At 38.0% G+C, this 18,008-nt stretch overlaps 1 protein-coding gene across 1 annotated transcript in view; it reads right to left on the bottom strand.

Moving 5' to 3' along the window:
* The window catches only part of thsd7ba (thrombospondin, type I, domain containing 7Ba), a 245,242-nt gene that overhangs the window by 52,676 nt on the left and 174,558 nt on the right, over window positions 1-18,008 (bottom strand). Inside the window, 3 exon segments of the mRNA XM_051118747.1 lie at window positions 3,653-3,831; window positions 4,080-4,346; window positions 14,239-14,430. Of these exon segments, the coding sequence (XP_050974704.1) occupies window positions 3,653-3,831; window positions 4,080-4,346; window positions 14,239-14,430 (638 nt within the window).

Below are 18,008 nucleotides of genomic sequence, written 5' to 3'. Positions count from 1 at the left end.
TGTTTGATCTTCTTTGCACGATCACCTTGTAAACACTGGGTCGGTACTTCTGCAGCAATGCAGGGTGATTTTGAAGTTGGAGGAGAAAATGAGACGGGAGTTTTGCGACCTACCCTAACTGATCTAAACCGATCGTTTTGCTAGATAGGATCCTTCTTCCTCGGCTGGGATCATTTAGAGCCCTTTGAGGCTGCAATTAAACTGCATTTTGGAAGTTCAAACTCATGGGCACCATAGAAGTCCACTACATGGAGGACTATACATCCTGAAATGTTTTCCTCAAAAAACATAATTTCTTTACAACTGAAGAAAGAAAGACATGAACATCTTAGATGAAAAGGGGATGAGTAAATTATCTGTAAATTTTTGTTCTGGAAGTGAACTTTTTCTCTTTCAGAAGATACAACATTTTAGCCATCAAACATTTTTGGACAAAAATCTCACTGCTGGCGATAAACAATAGGCTGAACTTCTGAAAAGAAAAGAAAAACTGCTGCTTTAAGATCTCATTAAAAAATCATTTACAAGGACAAAATAGACATGAAACAATGCCAGTTTAATTACATGCAATGTAAACACTGAGTGTTGATAGATTATGTGTAAGTGCAAGAGGTCATATATGCAGCTGTTGAGACACGTGCACCTCTCAGAATATTGTGGATAAATTCTCTAAAGTCTAGAGAAGCATAATGACTTCCAGCACAATTGCAAATTAAGGCTTCCCATTGTGCATTAAAACATTTATTTTCACATTAATACTGATTCATTTGTAATGATAATAATCATTTTGTGCACACGTGTAGCATGTGGATGGCACAAACAGTGAAAATGCTATTTAAAGGGGACGTATTATGCAAAAATCACTTTTATAAGGTGTTTAAACACAGTTGTGAGGCCGCAGTGTGTGAAAACAACCAGCCTGTAATGGTTATAATCCATTCACTCATTTTTTATAATCCCAATAAATCATAAGCAGTCTTTCTGAACACACGACTCCAGATTTCTCCCTGCGTACACGTCATCGTAGGAAAAAAGTCCCGCCTATCTGTGATGATCTCTGCCCTATTAGCATAAACACCGCCCTGAGTGAGAAGCAGCAGTCCGCTGTAGCCTCTGGAGATATACAATGTCAGCACCAAAGAAGCATTACAAGTGTTGTTTTGTGATGCACCAGCGAACACAAGAGTCTCCATGGACTCCCTCCATCTGAGCCGCTGACCACTCTGTAGTTAAACTTCATTTTCGAAGGAAATGTCCCAGTAAATCCCCCTATATGTTTAGGGATCAATACCAATGCTTTGTGCGCGGACGTCAGCTCCAGACAAAGTAAGTATCACGTGTTTGTTTTTCAAATTGCCTTTCTGAAAGAGCTTCTTGCACTCTGTAAGGCTAATGTTGCTAAAGTCTCTGCCTGTTTTCACTGATGCTGCCTTCAGGTGCTACCAGAACGACCATAAATAGGAATGTGGTAGTTAAAAATTGCATATAAAGCAATGTAAAGTCGACCGCTTGAATTTGTCAAGCTCATAATCACTAGCTTTGTCGTTATTTTTATTGTGCTGTGCTCTCTGTCCATCTAATTCATAAATGCGCATTTATTATCCACAGTACAATCAGACGACTGACTTTTAAACCAGTTCCGGTTTGAGCATAAAAGCCTGAACACCGCTGCTGAGAGTTTCTGACATTTTCAGTGCATGAGATTGTCCTATTTTGTTCTATCTTGAAGCTCCGTCCTCTTCTGAAAAGGGGGCCGGGAGCATCAGCTCATTTGCATTTAAAGGGACAAACATGAAAACGGCGCGTTTTGGCTCATACCCTGGCAATTTTAAAAAGCTATAAAATATTTTGAGCTAAAACTTCACATACACACTCTGGGGACATTAGGGGCTTATTTTACAACTTGTAAAGCGGGGCATAATAGGTCCCCTTTAAAACAAAAATGTCATGTAACACATGGAAATTGGCAATATCTCTCAACCCTCTGTTTCAAAAGGCCCCAGTTTCAGCCCAGAGTATTCTGAAGTTTCAATTTTGGTCAAGAATTTTCAATTCTGATCCATCACTATTCAGATAAGAGCAAATGGAAAACTGTGCTGCGACACCAAGGTCAAGGGTTCTATTCCCAAGGAATGCATGAACTGATAAAATGTTATATTGAATGCTGTCACTTTGCATAAAAGCGTCTGCCAAATGCATGAAAGTGTAGAAAAAAAAAGTAGTTTTCTCTAAAGTTTCAGAATCAGAAAAGATCCAACCAATAAATGTGCTCAGATATACCAAGATACCAAAGACTGCATTCAAAATTCAGATATTTCAATATAAACTCCAACACTTCCCATCAAATGCTTCTGAGAACTCCATTAAGTCTTCTGAGCTATAAAAGGGCATCCTCAGAGTGATACAATTTTCATCAGGGTCTCTCTCAAACTCAAACACATTCACACACACAAATCCACTGTGGCTTTGGTGGTGACTTTCTACTATACTTATGAAAAAATCTCAATCTCCACACCTTTGCAGAGTGGGCCCCTTCAAAACCCGCCAGCTGCACAGCCTGTCTGCCAAGACCACAGAGCGGCCGTTTGCAAAATGTTAACAGTGAGGGTTCATCTCCCCAAAAGACTGGAGGGGGCATTAGCCAAGGCAAACTCTGCCTTTAGCGCAGGGGTATTTCGAGTCCTGTTAAACAGTGGGTCCATAAAAGTTGTTAGTAGGCACTTAACCATCTGTACACACAGCAGCAAAAGAATGCATTTGAATATTTTTCACGCACACTGCCTCATCTGCATACTGACCTCTAGAAACCAGCGTGTCCTCTGCAGCCCATTCCAGCACACACAGCACATTTATAATATCATTTCCCTTTAAAGCGAGACCCATCTGGGAGCAAGCTGTCGCAAATGTACTCGTAGACGAATGTACCTTCCTTATGCTATTTTTTTTTTTTTTTCACACTCAAACAACTTCCTTACTAATGCATAAAGCACATTTTTAATGACCAAATGAGCATTTCTATCACTAAGTTCGAACAATATGCGACCAGTATGTGTGCTTTGGCGAGATAAAGACACATGCTCAAGCAACAGCGTTTGACACAACACTTGTACAAACTGTCCTAACTAGCTGCCTGTGAAAGGAGGAGAGGAGAGGTCACAAAAAGACAGTCTGCGCTAATGGGCATGTTTTTCTGCAAAGAGCACAAATCTACAGCAATCAGGAACACGGAATCAAGTGTTTACACAGACACTTGTTAGCACCTTTGTGCTGTCTCGTTGTGAGAGTCGAACTATTTAAAGGACGAGGAGATTGTGTTTGTTCATATTTTAGCTTCGAGGCTGAAGTACGTTCGGTAAACTGCACTTAATGAAGAGGCATGCATTAACCGGTGAAATGGTAATGAGTTGAATGTTAACCGTGCTGAAAATGCAAAATGTATCTCTAGGCGGCTTAAATATATTCCGTTGGGGATATTTCAGGCGTTCAATAAAAACGGATGTGTTAAAGGCCCTAAATGAAACAGTTTACATGAGCGATTATCTGAATCATGATGCCAGCGATCATAGACCCTAACGATTCTCATTACTCGTTTCTCACTGATGATCCACCATATGGTGGTGGAAGCCCACACTATTGGGAGCGCACATCTCACCTGATTTTTCAGGTCTAGTTTAGGGCAGGGCCGCCCGCCGTTGAACGGCTTCTCCCGGAGCCATTTGGATCTTATTTTCAGCCCGCTACCACAGGATGCGCTGCAGGCCGACCACGGTGACCAGTCGCTCAGCTTGCAGTCCAGAGGGCAGGGTACGTGGCAGACCTCTTCCACCAGACCTGTGAAAGAGCATGTCGAGTAATCAGAGCGGCTGAGCCCCTGCCATTCAACATCACGCTAACAACGTTAGCGGAAACACCTGGTGCCGATGCTGAGACCTCCGTCTAATTTACACTGACAGTTCAGGGCACCTCACAGCTTCCTATTTGACTAATGACTGCTTGCCTTCCCAGCGGAGGAAAAATTACTTGGCTCTTTATTGAGAGAGAGAAAGAGAGGAAAAGGAGATGGGAATGAGTAGACGAACCTGATTCACTGCAGAGGTCTGGGGTAACCAGATGGGCTTCGTGGTCCAGACAGGCCACGGCGCGATAACGCAAACCCTGACCGCAGTCACGCACCTCTCGGCGACCCCTCCAACCCTGGATGGATCCTTGCGCCGGGGTCTCCAATAAGATACAAGATGACCAATTACCATACGGCTGGGAAACAAACTCCTCACACGGACAGGGCTCGGACTCCACCAGAGGGTACAAGTCTTCCCGCTGACAGCGGTCTTGTTTCCGGCTCCGACCTGAAAACGTTGAGAAAATAGATGGAGAGCCAAAAAGAAAGATGGGAAAAGAAAGAGGTAGAAATAAATAACAGAGACTAGTCATCTGAATTTTAGGTGCCATTTGGATGAAACATTCAGACTGCAATCTGGGAGCTCATGTGTGTAATATACTTATCTGTCTTTGAAAATTATTAAAACATTAATGATGTCTGGCTAACTGGACCATTATTCATTCTGCTGTCAGCTGTGGACTGCTAAGTGCCACTGCAAACATCCCCAGGGAACGATTAGAGAACTATTCTGAGTAGAGTGAAATGGAAACGCTTAGTGACGCGAGAAGGAGTCACAGAATAACTTCAAGCAAACATGCCGCTATTCCAACACACTATATATGATGGAGCAGCTACAACTCTGAATAAACACACCTGAAGCAGTTAATCGAGGTGTTCAAGGTTACTAGAAACTTTCAGGCATGTATTGGAGCCAGGAGCAGAATTAACGGTTCTGAAATAGATGAATGGATTCAGATCAAAAGTCCATTTGGTATGGATTTTGTTCTCAAAGACACCTAATCGGAGTTCAAATTGTGTGAGGACCTTTGGGGGGACCCAACCCTGCTCAACATGTATTAAAGCTTCAAGAGCAGCACACTTGAGAGATGCTGCAGCACCATACACAAAAAACTTTAACTTGTTAAAAAATTTACACATACTCACCCCCTTGTCATCCAATGTTCATCTCTTTCTTTCTTCAGTCGTAAAGAAATTATGTTTTTTGAGGAAAACATTTCAGGATTTCTCTCCATATAATGCCTGCGAGTTTGAACTTCCAAAATGCAGTCTAAATGCAGCTTCAAATGGCTCTAAATGATCCCAGCTGAGGAAGAGGATGTCTTATCTAGCGAAACGATTGGTTATTTTCTAAACAACATTTACAATTCATATACTTTTTAACCTCAAACGCTCGTCTTGTCTAGTGTATTCCGGTGTACTCTGTGTATTCCGGTTCATGGCAGTTAGAGTATGTTGAAAAAACACAGAGTTCACATAGAGTTAGACCATTTGAAGCTGCATTTAAAGCTGCATTTTGGTAGTTCAAACTCGGGGACACCATAAAAGTCCATTATATGGAGAGAAATCCTGTAATGTTTTCTTGAAAAAACAACATTTCTTTGTGACTGAAGAGAGAAAGACATGAACATCTTGGATGACAAGGGGGTGAGTACATTATCTGTATATTTTTGTTCTGGAAGTGAACTACTCCTTTAAGCCTCTGTAGAGTTCTTTAAACTCTCTCTTAAGGGGCTTTTACACTGAGTAGTTTTAAAAATGCCGAATAGCCAGTGTTTTGTATGCGTTTGGCTAAATAGCACACACTTACGTCACTGGTAGACTTCATAGAACTGTTTTAGGCCCTACTCTGAAGTAGGAGCGAATTTAGCTCCCCCAAACAGAGTTCATAGAACTAAATATGTCCCTAGATCTTGTGGAGTATTTTCGCCAACAGTTCTAGGAACTAAGAAAAGATTCCTCTTAGTTTAGTTAAAACTATGTTAAAATACAGTGTAGGTCCTGGAAATAACATGGTTCTCAACCTTTTTGCCCCAAAGGGCAAAAATATTCCAGGGCCCCCACATGAGACTTTTTGACTTCAAAAAAGCATAAAAGTGATTCAAAACAGCTTTTGTCATTATAGTAAATTCCAATTCATAGCAAACATATGAGAGAGGAGTAACATCTAAAATCTAAGGAGGAGAATAGTGGTTCTACATAGCACTATGTAGCACAAAAGTGCTGTATAGTACATTTAAAGATAGCACTTAAAGTGTTTCCCCTATGATTACAAGCCAATGAACCACTTTTAGTGCTATTTGGCACCATTTGTTTACTGTACATTTTGCTTATTAGATGTTTATGCTAAATGCTTCAAATGTTCGTTTTTAAAAGGTTATTTTACTCCAAAATGAAAATCCTGCCATCAATTACTCATTTGCATTTATGCATTTAGCAGCCACTTTTATCCAAAGCAACATACAAAAGAGAAACACAAGCCATTTGTCAAAGAGCCAAAAATAATCATAATATATAATGCCAGGTTTATTAGACAAGTAGATTAGGAAGCAAGCTAGAATTACTCACCCTAATGTCATTACAAACCCACAAGACTTTCAGTCATCTTCAAAACACAATTAAAGATATTTTTAATGAAACCTGATATATTTCCGTCCCTCCATTTAAAGGCCATTGACCAAAAACTACCACACATCAAATTTCCAATTTTGGATGTTTCACATAGAAACACCAATCAAGGCACATACATAAAGCTCATCAAATATGCTAAACAGAAGCTGAACTTTAATTGCTTGACACGCAAGAACAAACCTCACCGGTTCTTGCTGAAGCTCAAACATGCTTACATGACACTTTCAAAGGAAGGACAGAAATCTCTCAGGTTTCAATTCGAAGGTTTAGAACAACATGTGGTGAGTAAATGATGACAGAATTTATATTTTTAGGTGAACAAATAAACTTTTAACTTTCATAGTGTTTTAGAGTAAGTGTTAAACTTACCCACTAATATTAAATGTTTAGCATAAAGCTAAAACATACTGCATAACTCAAGATTATGAGTAATTACCTATAAAAAATGTATAACGCAAAGACCAGAATGCTCCTTTCTCTCTCCCACATTCTTTATTTTTAAATATACAAACATAGCCCCGCAGCACTCTCATGTTCAGTGGACCATATACATCTAATTTATCTAATGAGGAGAGAAATGAATAGATCTCACATCATAAAGACTTCTGTTTAAGAGGCTATTAGTTCCTCTTTGCACACTTCACTTCCTGGAACATTTCAAATTAGTCATGTCCATTAGACATGATGAATATTATTAGGTTATATACATAAAAGGATCCGTCCATGAGGAGAGAAGCTTCTTTTTAGACTGCTGTCACCGACACTACAACCAGCGTTCAACAGGGTCCTCAAACCTGTCAAGCATAATTACATCAGCCTGCCAAACCTGTGAGCCGCACTGGACAATTATGCATGGTCAAGCTGAAGAGCTGTGAAATATGATGCTTTGATGTACTGGATTCAGAAGCTTTTTTGCGTTTTGTTGTTTGATTGAAGGATTCCGCTGTGTTGCATCAATAAGATCGGTGTGGTTTTGCTGACAGCTAAAGCATTTAAGATAATGCTGATGAAAGATCATCGTCAATCATGATGCAACACCCAGTGGATTCAGTCAATCTCCGGAGTAGTCAAAAGCTAAATTAGGCTGTCTCAAAGAATATATGATTTGACAGCTTTGCTTTTGTGTTTCAAATTAGCTGCACAGAGGGTCAAACCAGGAGTACTTGTTGTGGGGAGTTAAATGTATCTGCTTATAGTGTATGCAAAATAGATATATTTTTCATATATATTTTAAGGATACATATTCAAGTATTTCAAATGTGTACAATAATGAACAAATATCATATGAGCAAGTGTTTAGGATCTTCATTTTTAACCAACGGTGGATTGCTAATATGTTGTTAGTATATGTAAACAATTGTGTACTCTTTCTCCATGCTACCTACACTCAGATATCCCTGTTTATTTGTCAGCAAAAAGTTTTCTGGATGATGCAAAATGTGTCATTTTGCATCATACGGCAGACTTTTGACAGCTCCAGGGATTTTTGTTAAAATTTCTGTTTTTTTGTATTCCCACCCACAGACAGTTAGTGGGAATAATTCTGGCAAATTGAATGCCACAGCCTTTTTCTCTTTGTGTTCCCTATAGCACTGGAAAAAAACACTACTGCATAGATAGCCAAGTTTGCCAATAGTGAATTCCCCCTTTATTAACGAGCATAATTACATTTTACACACAATGTTGCCAATAAAAACTGTTCCAAATGAAGCCAAAGCAGAATTGTTGAGTGTATTTTTACTTTGTTACTGCACTGAAGCATATTTTTAAGTATTTTCAGTTTGAGAAACATTTACATCACTACGTTCCAAAGCATTATATCAGTCTTTTCATATTTCACACACAATATAAAAGTATCTAAATTCAAATTACAAATTACATATTGATCGATCAGTAACTTTTCTTTTAACACTTAAAGGTTTTAAAAACAATTAATCTTTAAAGGGGTCATCGGATGCCCATTTTCCACAAGTTGATATGATTCTTTAGGGTCTTAATGAAAAGTCTATAATATACTTTGGTTAAAAATTCTCAATGGAATTGAGAAAACACCCTTTTTACCTTGTCAAAATCAGCTCTGCAAAAATCATCTCATTCTGGTCGAGGCTGCTTTAAATGCAAATGAGCTCTGCTCGCCCCGCCCCTCTCTTCTCTCTGTGGAGAGACGAGCCTGTTTACTTTAGCCGCATTTAGCCACGTTTAGCCGCTAAACTTGCTAACTAGCACTTTATCAGGAAAGGCAATCGCAAAGATTCATTAAAAAAAAAAACCTTAAACTCACTTCTGCTGTAAGTGAAGCTGGATCATGAATGATTCGCACAAATATAGACGGATATATGTAGATCGGGAGGCACATTCCATTCACAAACAAACGTAATCTACTGCATCTTCAGCAGCTCAGATGTTGGGAGTAAATGATGACCACTACGTTCCTAACCCTAACCCTATTACATCCAGCAACACAGCACCTCAATCGCTCAATCGGGGATATTCTTGTTTAGCTTCAGCATCGAAACAAAGAGGGCGGACTGTTACAGCTGATCTGAGGTAAGACGCTCATGTCAATCAACTATCGTGGGAGCGGCCTCTGTTGGTGTGACGCCACAATGACAGGCATTTGAGAATGGCTCGATTTGAAAAAGGGGATATTATTTTTACAGATTAATTAAAAACCACTGCATGGATTTTTATCATTATAGGGTAGATTTGTACATACGCTGCCAATACACATTAATGTTCAAACAACATGTAGAAGTGAACTTAGCATCCGCTGACCCCTTTAAGCATAATTTTCGCCACTAAAAAATTACCTTTAAAGGTTTTCGCCTCTACAGGGCACATATTCAAAACAAACAAAGAAACAAAGGCGTAGTTTGAATGCAATCGCAAGGATGCCGTTTTAGCTTTTTTTTTAGCTAAAATTATGTTTTTTGAGGAAAACATTTCATTTGCTCCATATAGTAGACTTCATATAGTTGCCCTGAGTTTGAACTTCCAAAATGAAAAATCGTCCTACATCACTGCAGAAGTACTGACCCAGTGTTCACATAATGAACATGCAAAGAAGATCAAACGCCCTTTACAAAAAAAAGGTAAAACAGCGACGTAGGACAATTTTGAAGTTGGAAGAGAAAATGAGATGGGAGTACCCTAACTGTCATGGACTGGAATACACAGAGTTCACACAGAGCTAGACAAGACGAGCATTTGAGATTAAAAAGTACACAAATTGTAACTTTTTTAGAAAATAACCAATCGTTTCACTAGATCGGGATCGTTTAGAGCCCTTTGAAGCTGCATTTAAACTGCATTTTGAAAGTTCAAACTCAGGGTCACCATAGAAGTCCATTACATGGAGAGAAATCCTGAAATGTTTTCCTCAAAAAACAATTTCTTTACGACTGAAGAAAGAAAAACATGAACATCTTGGATGACAAGAGGGTAAGTAAATTATCTGTAAACTTTTGTTCTGGAGGTGAACTTCTCCTTTAACTTCTGTTGGAAACTGCAGTGATATGTACTTGCTGGTACATATTTCACATCTTGCGAAAAAGTATGTTTTTTTCATGAGGTCAGGTTGGTTGAAATCATGCGAGTTGTCGTCTTTATCCCCATAGCTGATGAAATCCGATAATACTTAGCCAATGTATTAAAGATTTATTAACATCACTACAGTATGAAGCAGGGTGGGGCTGAAAACCGTGGGCGCGAAACAAGGCTGCTGGAGCGATTACTAATTAGAAACAAGCTCGAAAAGCAGCGGAGCTTTTATTATGCCACTTTCTGCTCCTTCCGGTCATGCGTATGTGGGGTAATGCAGTGCTGTTTTATCATACTAGATACATTGAGTGTGTTGAAAGTTCTGTTATATGCTATAATGCTAAATGAGTGTCTTTGTTTTCCACAAAATAAACCAGAAATCAAGCTATCCCTGGTGAAAAAAACAGCATATGCTGGTAGGTATGTTTTGATGCTGGGATGCTGGTTAGGTATGTTTTGATGGTGGTTTAGGCTGGTCCTTAGCTGGTTTATGCTGGTCATGTTGCTGGTCAATGTCCAGCATAAACCAGCAAAGGACCAGCTAAGGACCAGCAAAGGACCAGCATTCCAGCATCAAAACATACCTACCAGCATATGCTGTTTTTTTCACCAGGGACATAACACTGTTTTAGTTTTTATTGGTTATTTTAATAAAAAAAAAATCTTACATTTTGTGCCGTTAAGTGCAATAAAAATCAGATACTTCTGTATTTTTACTAGAGTACTTAATACTTTTACTGGAGTAATATTTTATGATTATTTTATGGTATCTGCACTGTGTACTTCGTCCGCCACTGGTTGAGTGTTGGCCTAAGCAACACACAAGAGCTGACCCAGAATAAAACTGTATAGAATAATCCTGTTTATGAATAAATTGGTTGAATGAATAATTGAATGACTAACTGAATAATTTAATAAAAACAGTCACTTATTTTATTTCTGAATGAATCAGTGTGGTTTAGACAAATCTGTTGAGTGAATGATTCTTTGACGCCCTCATAAACATTCTATCTGTACTCGTCTGTCTATCTGTCTCACAGCAGGCCTCTATATACAGTATGCAGAGAGAAAGAGTGAGATGGACACATAGACAGAGGCAGAGGCAAAGAGAAACTCACACTCTCACTGGTGTCCAAAAGCTTCCTGAGAGGTGTTTGCCAGCCTCCATCTGTTTTTGGTGTAGAGAGGCGGTCAGTGATAGAAAACAGTTCGAACAGTGTGAAATCTCTGTCAGTACACCGCAGCCTCCCTGACAATCTGCTCTCTGCTTTCACCGCATGTGTGAGAGTATGTGCATATGTATATAAAACACACACACATTTTCCACAGCAACAATTCATTATTGATGACACCTCCAGAAACCAACACCTGCTGGATATTGTGCATTTGATTAAGCAAGAAGCACAAACTTAGCTTGCAATTTTCAGGCTTCATTTCTGCTTTTTTTATGCTCTTGAATTTCTAGGTTGAAATCTGACGTTTTAGCATGTGATTGCCTTTGATGTGGGATTTCCTAAAAGTGTGAGGTGAGAAAGCCTTTGAAGGTTTATCTGACACAGTCAATACGTCACACCGTGAGACATGCAGGATCTTAATGAGAGCCAATCATGATTTTTATGCGAACAAACTAACTAAAGTGGAAAGCACTGCAGTAATTCCCTAACAGACAGCACCAAATATGCCCGTAGAGCAGTTCACAGCAGGTCTCTGATCTCTGATGATAGACAGGACTGTCAAAATATGTTGGGTAGGTGCAGTAACGTTAAAGAAAAGCAGAGGAGGATAGTTAATGAAATAATTAATGTCAATTCTCCTCAATGGAGCACTGAACACAAAGTTCGCTTTAGATGACGTCCTTTTCCAAAACCTTTTTTTTTTCAGCTTTAGCTGATTATGCTCAGCTAAGAGATATACTAAAGCTGACTTGTCTGTCAGCTTACTCCCTTTGTTAAAATGATATCCCTCCAGTGATACTACAATTGTGACACTCTGGAAGCCATTGTACATCTTGGCACTAGCTCTCAAAGGATTTTACAAATACGCCACTAATTTGTATCCGACCTTGTCAGGATATAAACAAGCTTATCGACTTGCTACGGTATAAGGATTTAGTTTATTCACTGTCACAGTATTTGTTTTGTTGTGTGACTTTTTCACTCTAAACACTAAACAAACATCCTGCTGACTGTAAGAAACGAATATAATTAACCTTGTTCTTGCATTTCCTGAGGGAAGTGACAACTATTTGACAAAACATGCCAGAGCATATCAAAGTACAAATACCAATAATTTAAAGTACTTTTTTCTTCTTCATATATTTGTTTTCTTCTTCATAAATTTTTTTTAACACAGGATCAGATTCATTAATATATATATAAAAAAAGATTCAGTATTTTCCAGTGAGACAAAGTAATTCCTGTGATCAAAGCTAAATTTTCAGCATCATTGCTCCAGTTTTCAGTGTCACAGACATCATTCTAATATGCTGATTTACTGCATAATAAACATTTTTTATTAGCAATATTTGGGGGTGGGGGTCTAATAAGCAGAATCAGAATGATTTCTGAAGCATCATGTGACTGGAGTAATGATGCTAAGATTTCAGCTTTGAAATCACAGGAATAAATTACATTTTAAAATATATTCAAACAGAAAAGTCATTTTAAATAGTAAAAATATTTCAAAATTTTACTGTTTTGCTATACGCTGGATCAGATAAATGCAGACAGATGAGACTTCTTTTAAAAAAATCTTTTAAAAACTTTTGGCTGGCAGTGTAAGTAAAAAATTGAGGAAATAAATAAAAATAGAGTAAACAAATAAAATAATTTACAAATATTATTAATATGGTATAAATATATAAATATGGTATATGTGTCATCTCATTAGAAAATGAGATGTATTTCACTTTTTGACCTTGTTTTTTTTTTTTTTAAGAATGTTTATTTATTTCTCCATAATGGGGGTGGGTAATATGACCAAAATCTTTTCATTACACTGGTAATTCAATTTCATGATAAAGAAGTAAATATTATAAAATGACATGGACGATATGACCTAAAATCAAAATCTTGCTTACCTGAACATTTTACTTCGATTATGATTAATGAATGATTATTTTTATTTTATTATTACTATTATTATATTTGCCCATAGTTTTCGATGTGAATCTTGACTCTTGATCGCTGTTGCATGTTATCTTTCTCTTAGTGATCTTGTAGGTTCTTACTGGCCATTCACACAGAATGTCTTTGCATCTAAAACTGAGACTCAGGATGCCTACTCTGCCATGTTGCTGTCATATACAAAAGTTTGTATTTATTTTTTGTTTACAGTAGCCAACTTGCTACTGTAAACAAAAGCTTGCAATGCTTGCCCCGCCCCCTTGATCTTTTGATTGGTCCGCTGTTTTGGAACTGACATTGATGAGTGGTGCTGGGTGTGTTAACTTGACATGGTGTCTTAAACACGGCACTTACGTCCGAGCCACTGCAAAAGCCTTGAGTGCAACGGTCATACACGTCCATATAGCGCTGACTGCACACGCGGTAGTATATATTTAATGGGAAAGTATTAACAGGTTTAAAAAAACAAAATAACCAACGTGGGAAAATTATGTCAGTTAGAGGTTATGAGGTTTTGATTACTTTTCAATTAATAGTCCAGCCCTAATTGATACATATATATTTTCCCCTAACTGTTCTCATTTACTTATATAACCGACTGTGTTTATATTCAAGCAAAATAAGCTGCAAAAGAGAGCTTAGTCTAGATCCGGGGTGCCCAAACTCAGATCTGGAGGGTCGGTGTCCTGCAGAGTTTAGCTCCAAGCCCAATTATACGCACCTGAACCTAAATCATGCTCTTACTGAGCATACTTGAAACTTCCCAGCAGGTGTGTTAAGGCAAGCTGGAGCTAAACTCTGCAGGACATCGGCCCTCCAGGACTGAGTTGAGGCTCCCCTGGTCTAGATAAAGCTGTAGTCACAGCCTCTTGGATCAACCAGGATTTACGTAGCTTGCTAAACAGTGGTTTAACCCCTTGTGTTCTAGCTTCATAGCATTTTCTCATAAGTGCAATTAGCACATAAAGTGTGGAGCTGTCATAATACATGTTAGATTTTCACAACCTTGCAAATCATCCCGAGTGTTTTCCCAAAGGATCTCACCAGTTAGTGTGCGTTTGCGGGTTCGTCGGCTCCCACAGCCAGAGCATTCAGAGAATTTAGACCAGGAACTGAAGGTGCAGTCATCCCTGCACGGCACCCAGCAGCTCCTGAAGCGTGACGGCATCGGCCCGGCCCACCGGAGACACTCTGACACAGCTGCCATCTCATCATACTCATCCACACAGCTCACTCCTGAGAAAACACACAATCAAAGATATCTTTAACACAACACCACAACTGCAGTTATTGATGCTTACTTAAAAAAGGTATCGACACCAATTCAATCTGCCTCATTTGTGAACAGGAAATATGTGACATGACAATTCCTCAGGCATTAATGTGGATTCAAATTCATGGAAATGTATTCTCAGCCGAAGTGTGCATGGCATGGGCACTAAAAGCCATTAACTTTTCCCCTTAACTCTTTCTTCTACTGCTCTGATTTCAGATTCACTCGCATGAAAATACTCCTTCTCTGCATCACTGCCATTGAGGGACGATAAATGATATGCTTGGCAAATGTGAAGCCGCCTGTTACCTTTTCACCACACTGCATCCATTCCACCCACAACGTGATGTGTTCTTCGCAGACAGCAGAGATTGTGCCGAGGACTTTTCGCTCACTGACTTAAATTTGCCACTCTGCCTTACATGATGACATGTTTTGACATAGTCCTCCACAGCATGGCTCGCTTCCACTCAGCAGAGGCTTTTCATGGGTACACAGTTAATACATAGCTGTAACAATGGCACTTGAAGGAAACTTTTCAGACTAAATAGGAGGTCTTATTATTTGTTGAGCTCACATTGTTTAGAGAATACCACTGAAGAATAGCCAAAACACATTTTTTGCTCCTTCAACCAAGACATTATGCAATATTTAATATAGAAAAAAACAGAAGTGGATTTAAAGGGATAGTTTACCCAAAAATGTCATTAATTACTTTTTCGTCACTAATTACTCACCCTCATGTCATTTCAAATGCGTAATTTTTGCAGAAATCCGAGGGCTTTCTGATCCTACAGTATGTGGACAGCAAGGGAACTTTGAGAAACTTTTAGAAAGCTCTCGGATTTCATCAAAAATATCTTAATTTATGTTGCGAAAATGAAAGAAGCAGGTTTGGAACAACATGAGAGTGATGAATTAATGGCAGAAGTTTCATTTTTGGCTGAACTATCCCTTTAATTGTGGCAACAGCAATGCTTTATATGTTAAAAAAAAAGTATAATTATAATTAGGGGCCAAGCATTGAAGGTGCAAAGGCACCTCTTGTATCTGTTAGATTTTTTCTTCTTCTTCTTCTTTATCTTCCGTTTCTTCTGCCCTTCAGTCTATGGCAGCCCATAAAACCGCTTTGCGAGAAAGTTATGAAATTTGGCATACTGATAGAGCAGTATCAACATTAACCATAGCAAGTCTGGAGTCTCTAGCATCACCACTTGTCCAAAGTTTCACTCATGTTTATGCTAATAACTTTTAAATTGTAAGGTCTAGAAGGAAAATTCTTTCCTCTTTTCGTTTTTTCACTATTTTTTAATGTTTCGAAAAAACTACTGTTTCGAACTTGTCCTAGACGATTTGTCTGATTTTGGCACCAATTTTGTCTCAGATCATCTTCAGACCATGATGGCAAAAAGTTGTGGGAAGAAAGTTCTCGAATAACGAGATTTGAACAAATTTGACGAAGTGCGTGCAAAAATGGATGTGAGGCTATATCTCTGCCACAGTTTGACTTATTGACACCAAACTTGGTGTGTTTTGTAACAACCATGACCTGAGGCTACTTGCACTGTTTCGTAGCAGAGCCACCTAGTGGCCAGGAGATATGATTTTTTTTTTTTTTTTGCTTATAACTTTTGAATGATATGGCCAAAAATCACAAAACTGGTCTCTTCAGATTTGGTGCAGCATGCCGAGTCAAACCATACCCAACTTTTCCATATCAGCCATTCTCGATTTTGTCATAAAATGTTATATTTTATGAATACATTGGCATATCGTTACAACACTTGGTATGTATGTTTGACACCATGCTCTGATAGTACTCAAAAAGTCTGGGGCCAGTGCTATCTTGTGGCCAAAAGTTTTAAAGAAATGTAAAAAAAATTCTAATAACATTTGATTAAATTGGCCTATTGTAATTAAACTGATCTCAGTACATTCCTTGGGTCATGCCGAGAACGTACCTACCAATTCTCCCATAGTCGGCCGATTTTTATTCATGTTGAAAACCTACTTTTTCTAACTTCTCCTAGACCATAGTTCCACTTTTCACCAAATTTGGCTCAGATCATATTCACACCATGTTGACAAAAAGCTGTGCAGGTTGTGGCTGTATCTCTGCAAAACTTTGAAATTTTGACACCAAACTTTGTATGTGCCATTTTCACCTCACACTGACCATGCCACATCAATTTCATAACAAAACCACCTATTGGTCAAGAGCGCATTATCCTTCGTAATGAAACTTGTCTCTAAATATTCTTTGGGTCATGCTGACAACATAGATACCAATTATGCCTTTATAATCGTATTTATGATTTTTCAGCTATTTTGACTAAAATCATCCTATGATTTTATAATGGCCTTAATTACTCAATTACGCTCCATGCCATACTTAGCTCCCTATTTTGCCTCTGATTGTGCTTGGCCCCTTAATTGCTGCTTGCAGCTATTTGTATTATTTGAAATACTATGTATATGATAGGGTGAAATACTATGTATAGAGTGTCACATGTTTCCACACATTTTATTGTATATATTTTATCAATAGCATTAGATGATCTCAAATAAACTTATGTATTTGTAACTAAATGTAATATACTTGCAAATTCTGAACTAATTACAAACATATCTGCAGGATTTGGTATTTTATACACTACCATTTCAAAGATTTTTTTTTTAGCATTACTCCAGTCTTCAGTGTCATGTGATCTTTCAAAAAACATTCTAATATGCTAATTTGCTTAAGAAACATTTCTTAATATTATTAAAGTTAAAAACTGCTGTGCATCTTAATGTTTTAATGTGAAGCCTGTTATGCGTTTTCATGATTCTTTGATGAAATAGAAAGTTTACAAGAACAGCATTTATTTGAAATAAATTCTTTTTTTTCTAACATCAAACTTGTTTTTACTGTCACCTCTGATCAATTTAATGCATCACGGCTAAATAAAAGTATTAGCTTCTTAAAAAAGCATAGTGACCCCAAACTTAGTGTAGTAAAGAGTTCCTCAGAAGCTATCTGTATTTTTATTCCTCACCAGCGATCTAGTGACTACTGACAAAGTGTCTGGAATCTCAATTATACAAGCGTTTTAAACATGGAAACAGAGGATAAAACAGAGGATGTATCCTGAAAGACTGAAGGAATGCAGTTGACAGATGCGGATGAAGAAACAAATTAAGGTAAAGTAAACGGTGTCACAAACTGCCAAATTTAAATTTCTCACCTCTCACAATGGTACGTTGTTAAAATTTCTCATGCTCTTGGGCTCATTATAAAAGTTTCTCTCTTCTAATTAAAACTTTATATTTCCAAGCTAGAAGACCTGTATGTCAGTCTATAGCTGGATGAGCTACTGGCAAAAAAGGCTGAGTGTGGCTGCGTATAATATAAATAAATATATAAATCTTGTTTATATTAATACCATAAAACCTTTTTATATTTCATTTTATTTTATAATGTAACTACTATACTATAGTCATTCATTTAAAGGATTTAGTTCAATTATGTAATAAAATAAAACGAATGAATTAAATAAAT

The sequence above is a fragment of the Labeo rohita genome, chromosome 9, assembly GCF_022985175.1.
Source record: "Labeo rohita strain BAU-BD-2019 chromosome 9, IGBB_LRoh.1.0, whole genome shotgun sequence".
Lineage (NCBI taxonomy): Eukaryota > Metazoa > Chordata > Actinopteri > Cypriniformes > Cyprinidae > Labeo > Labeo rohita.
This window is presented reverse-complemented; position numbering and strand designations above follow the sequence as displayed.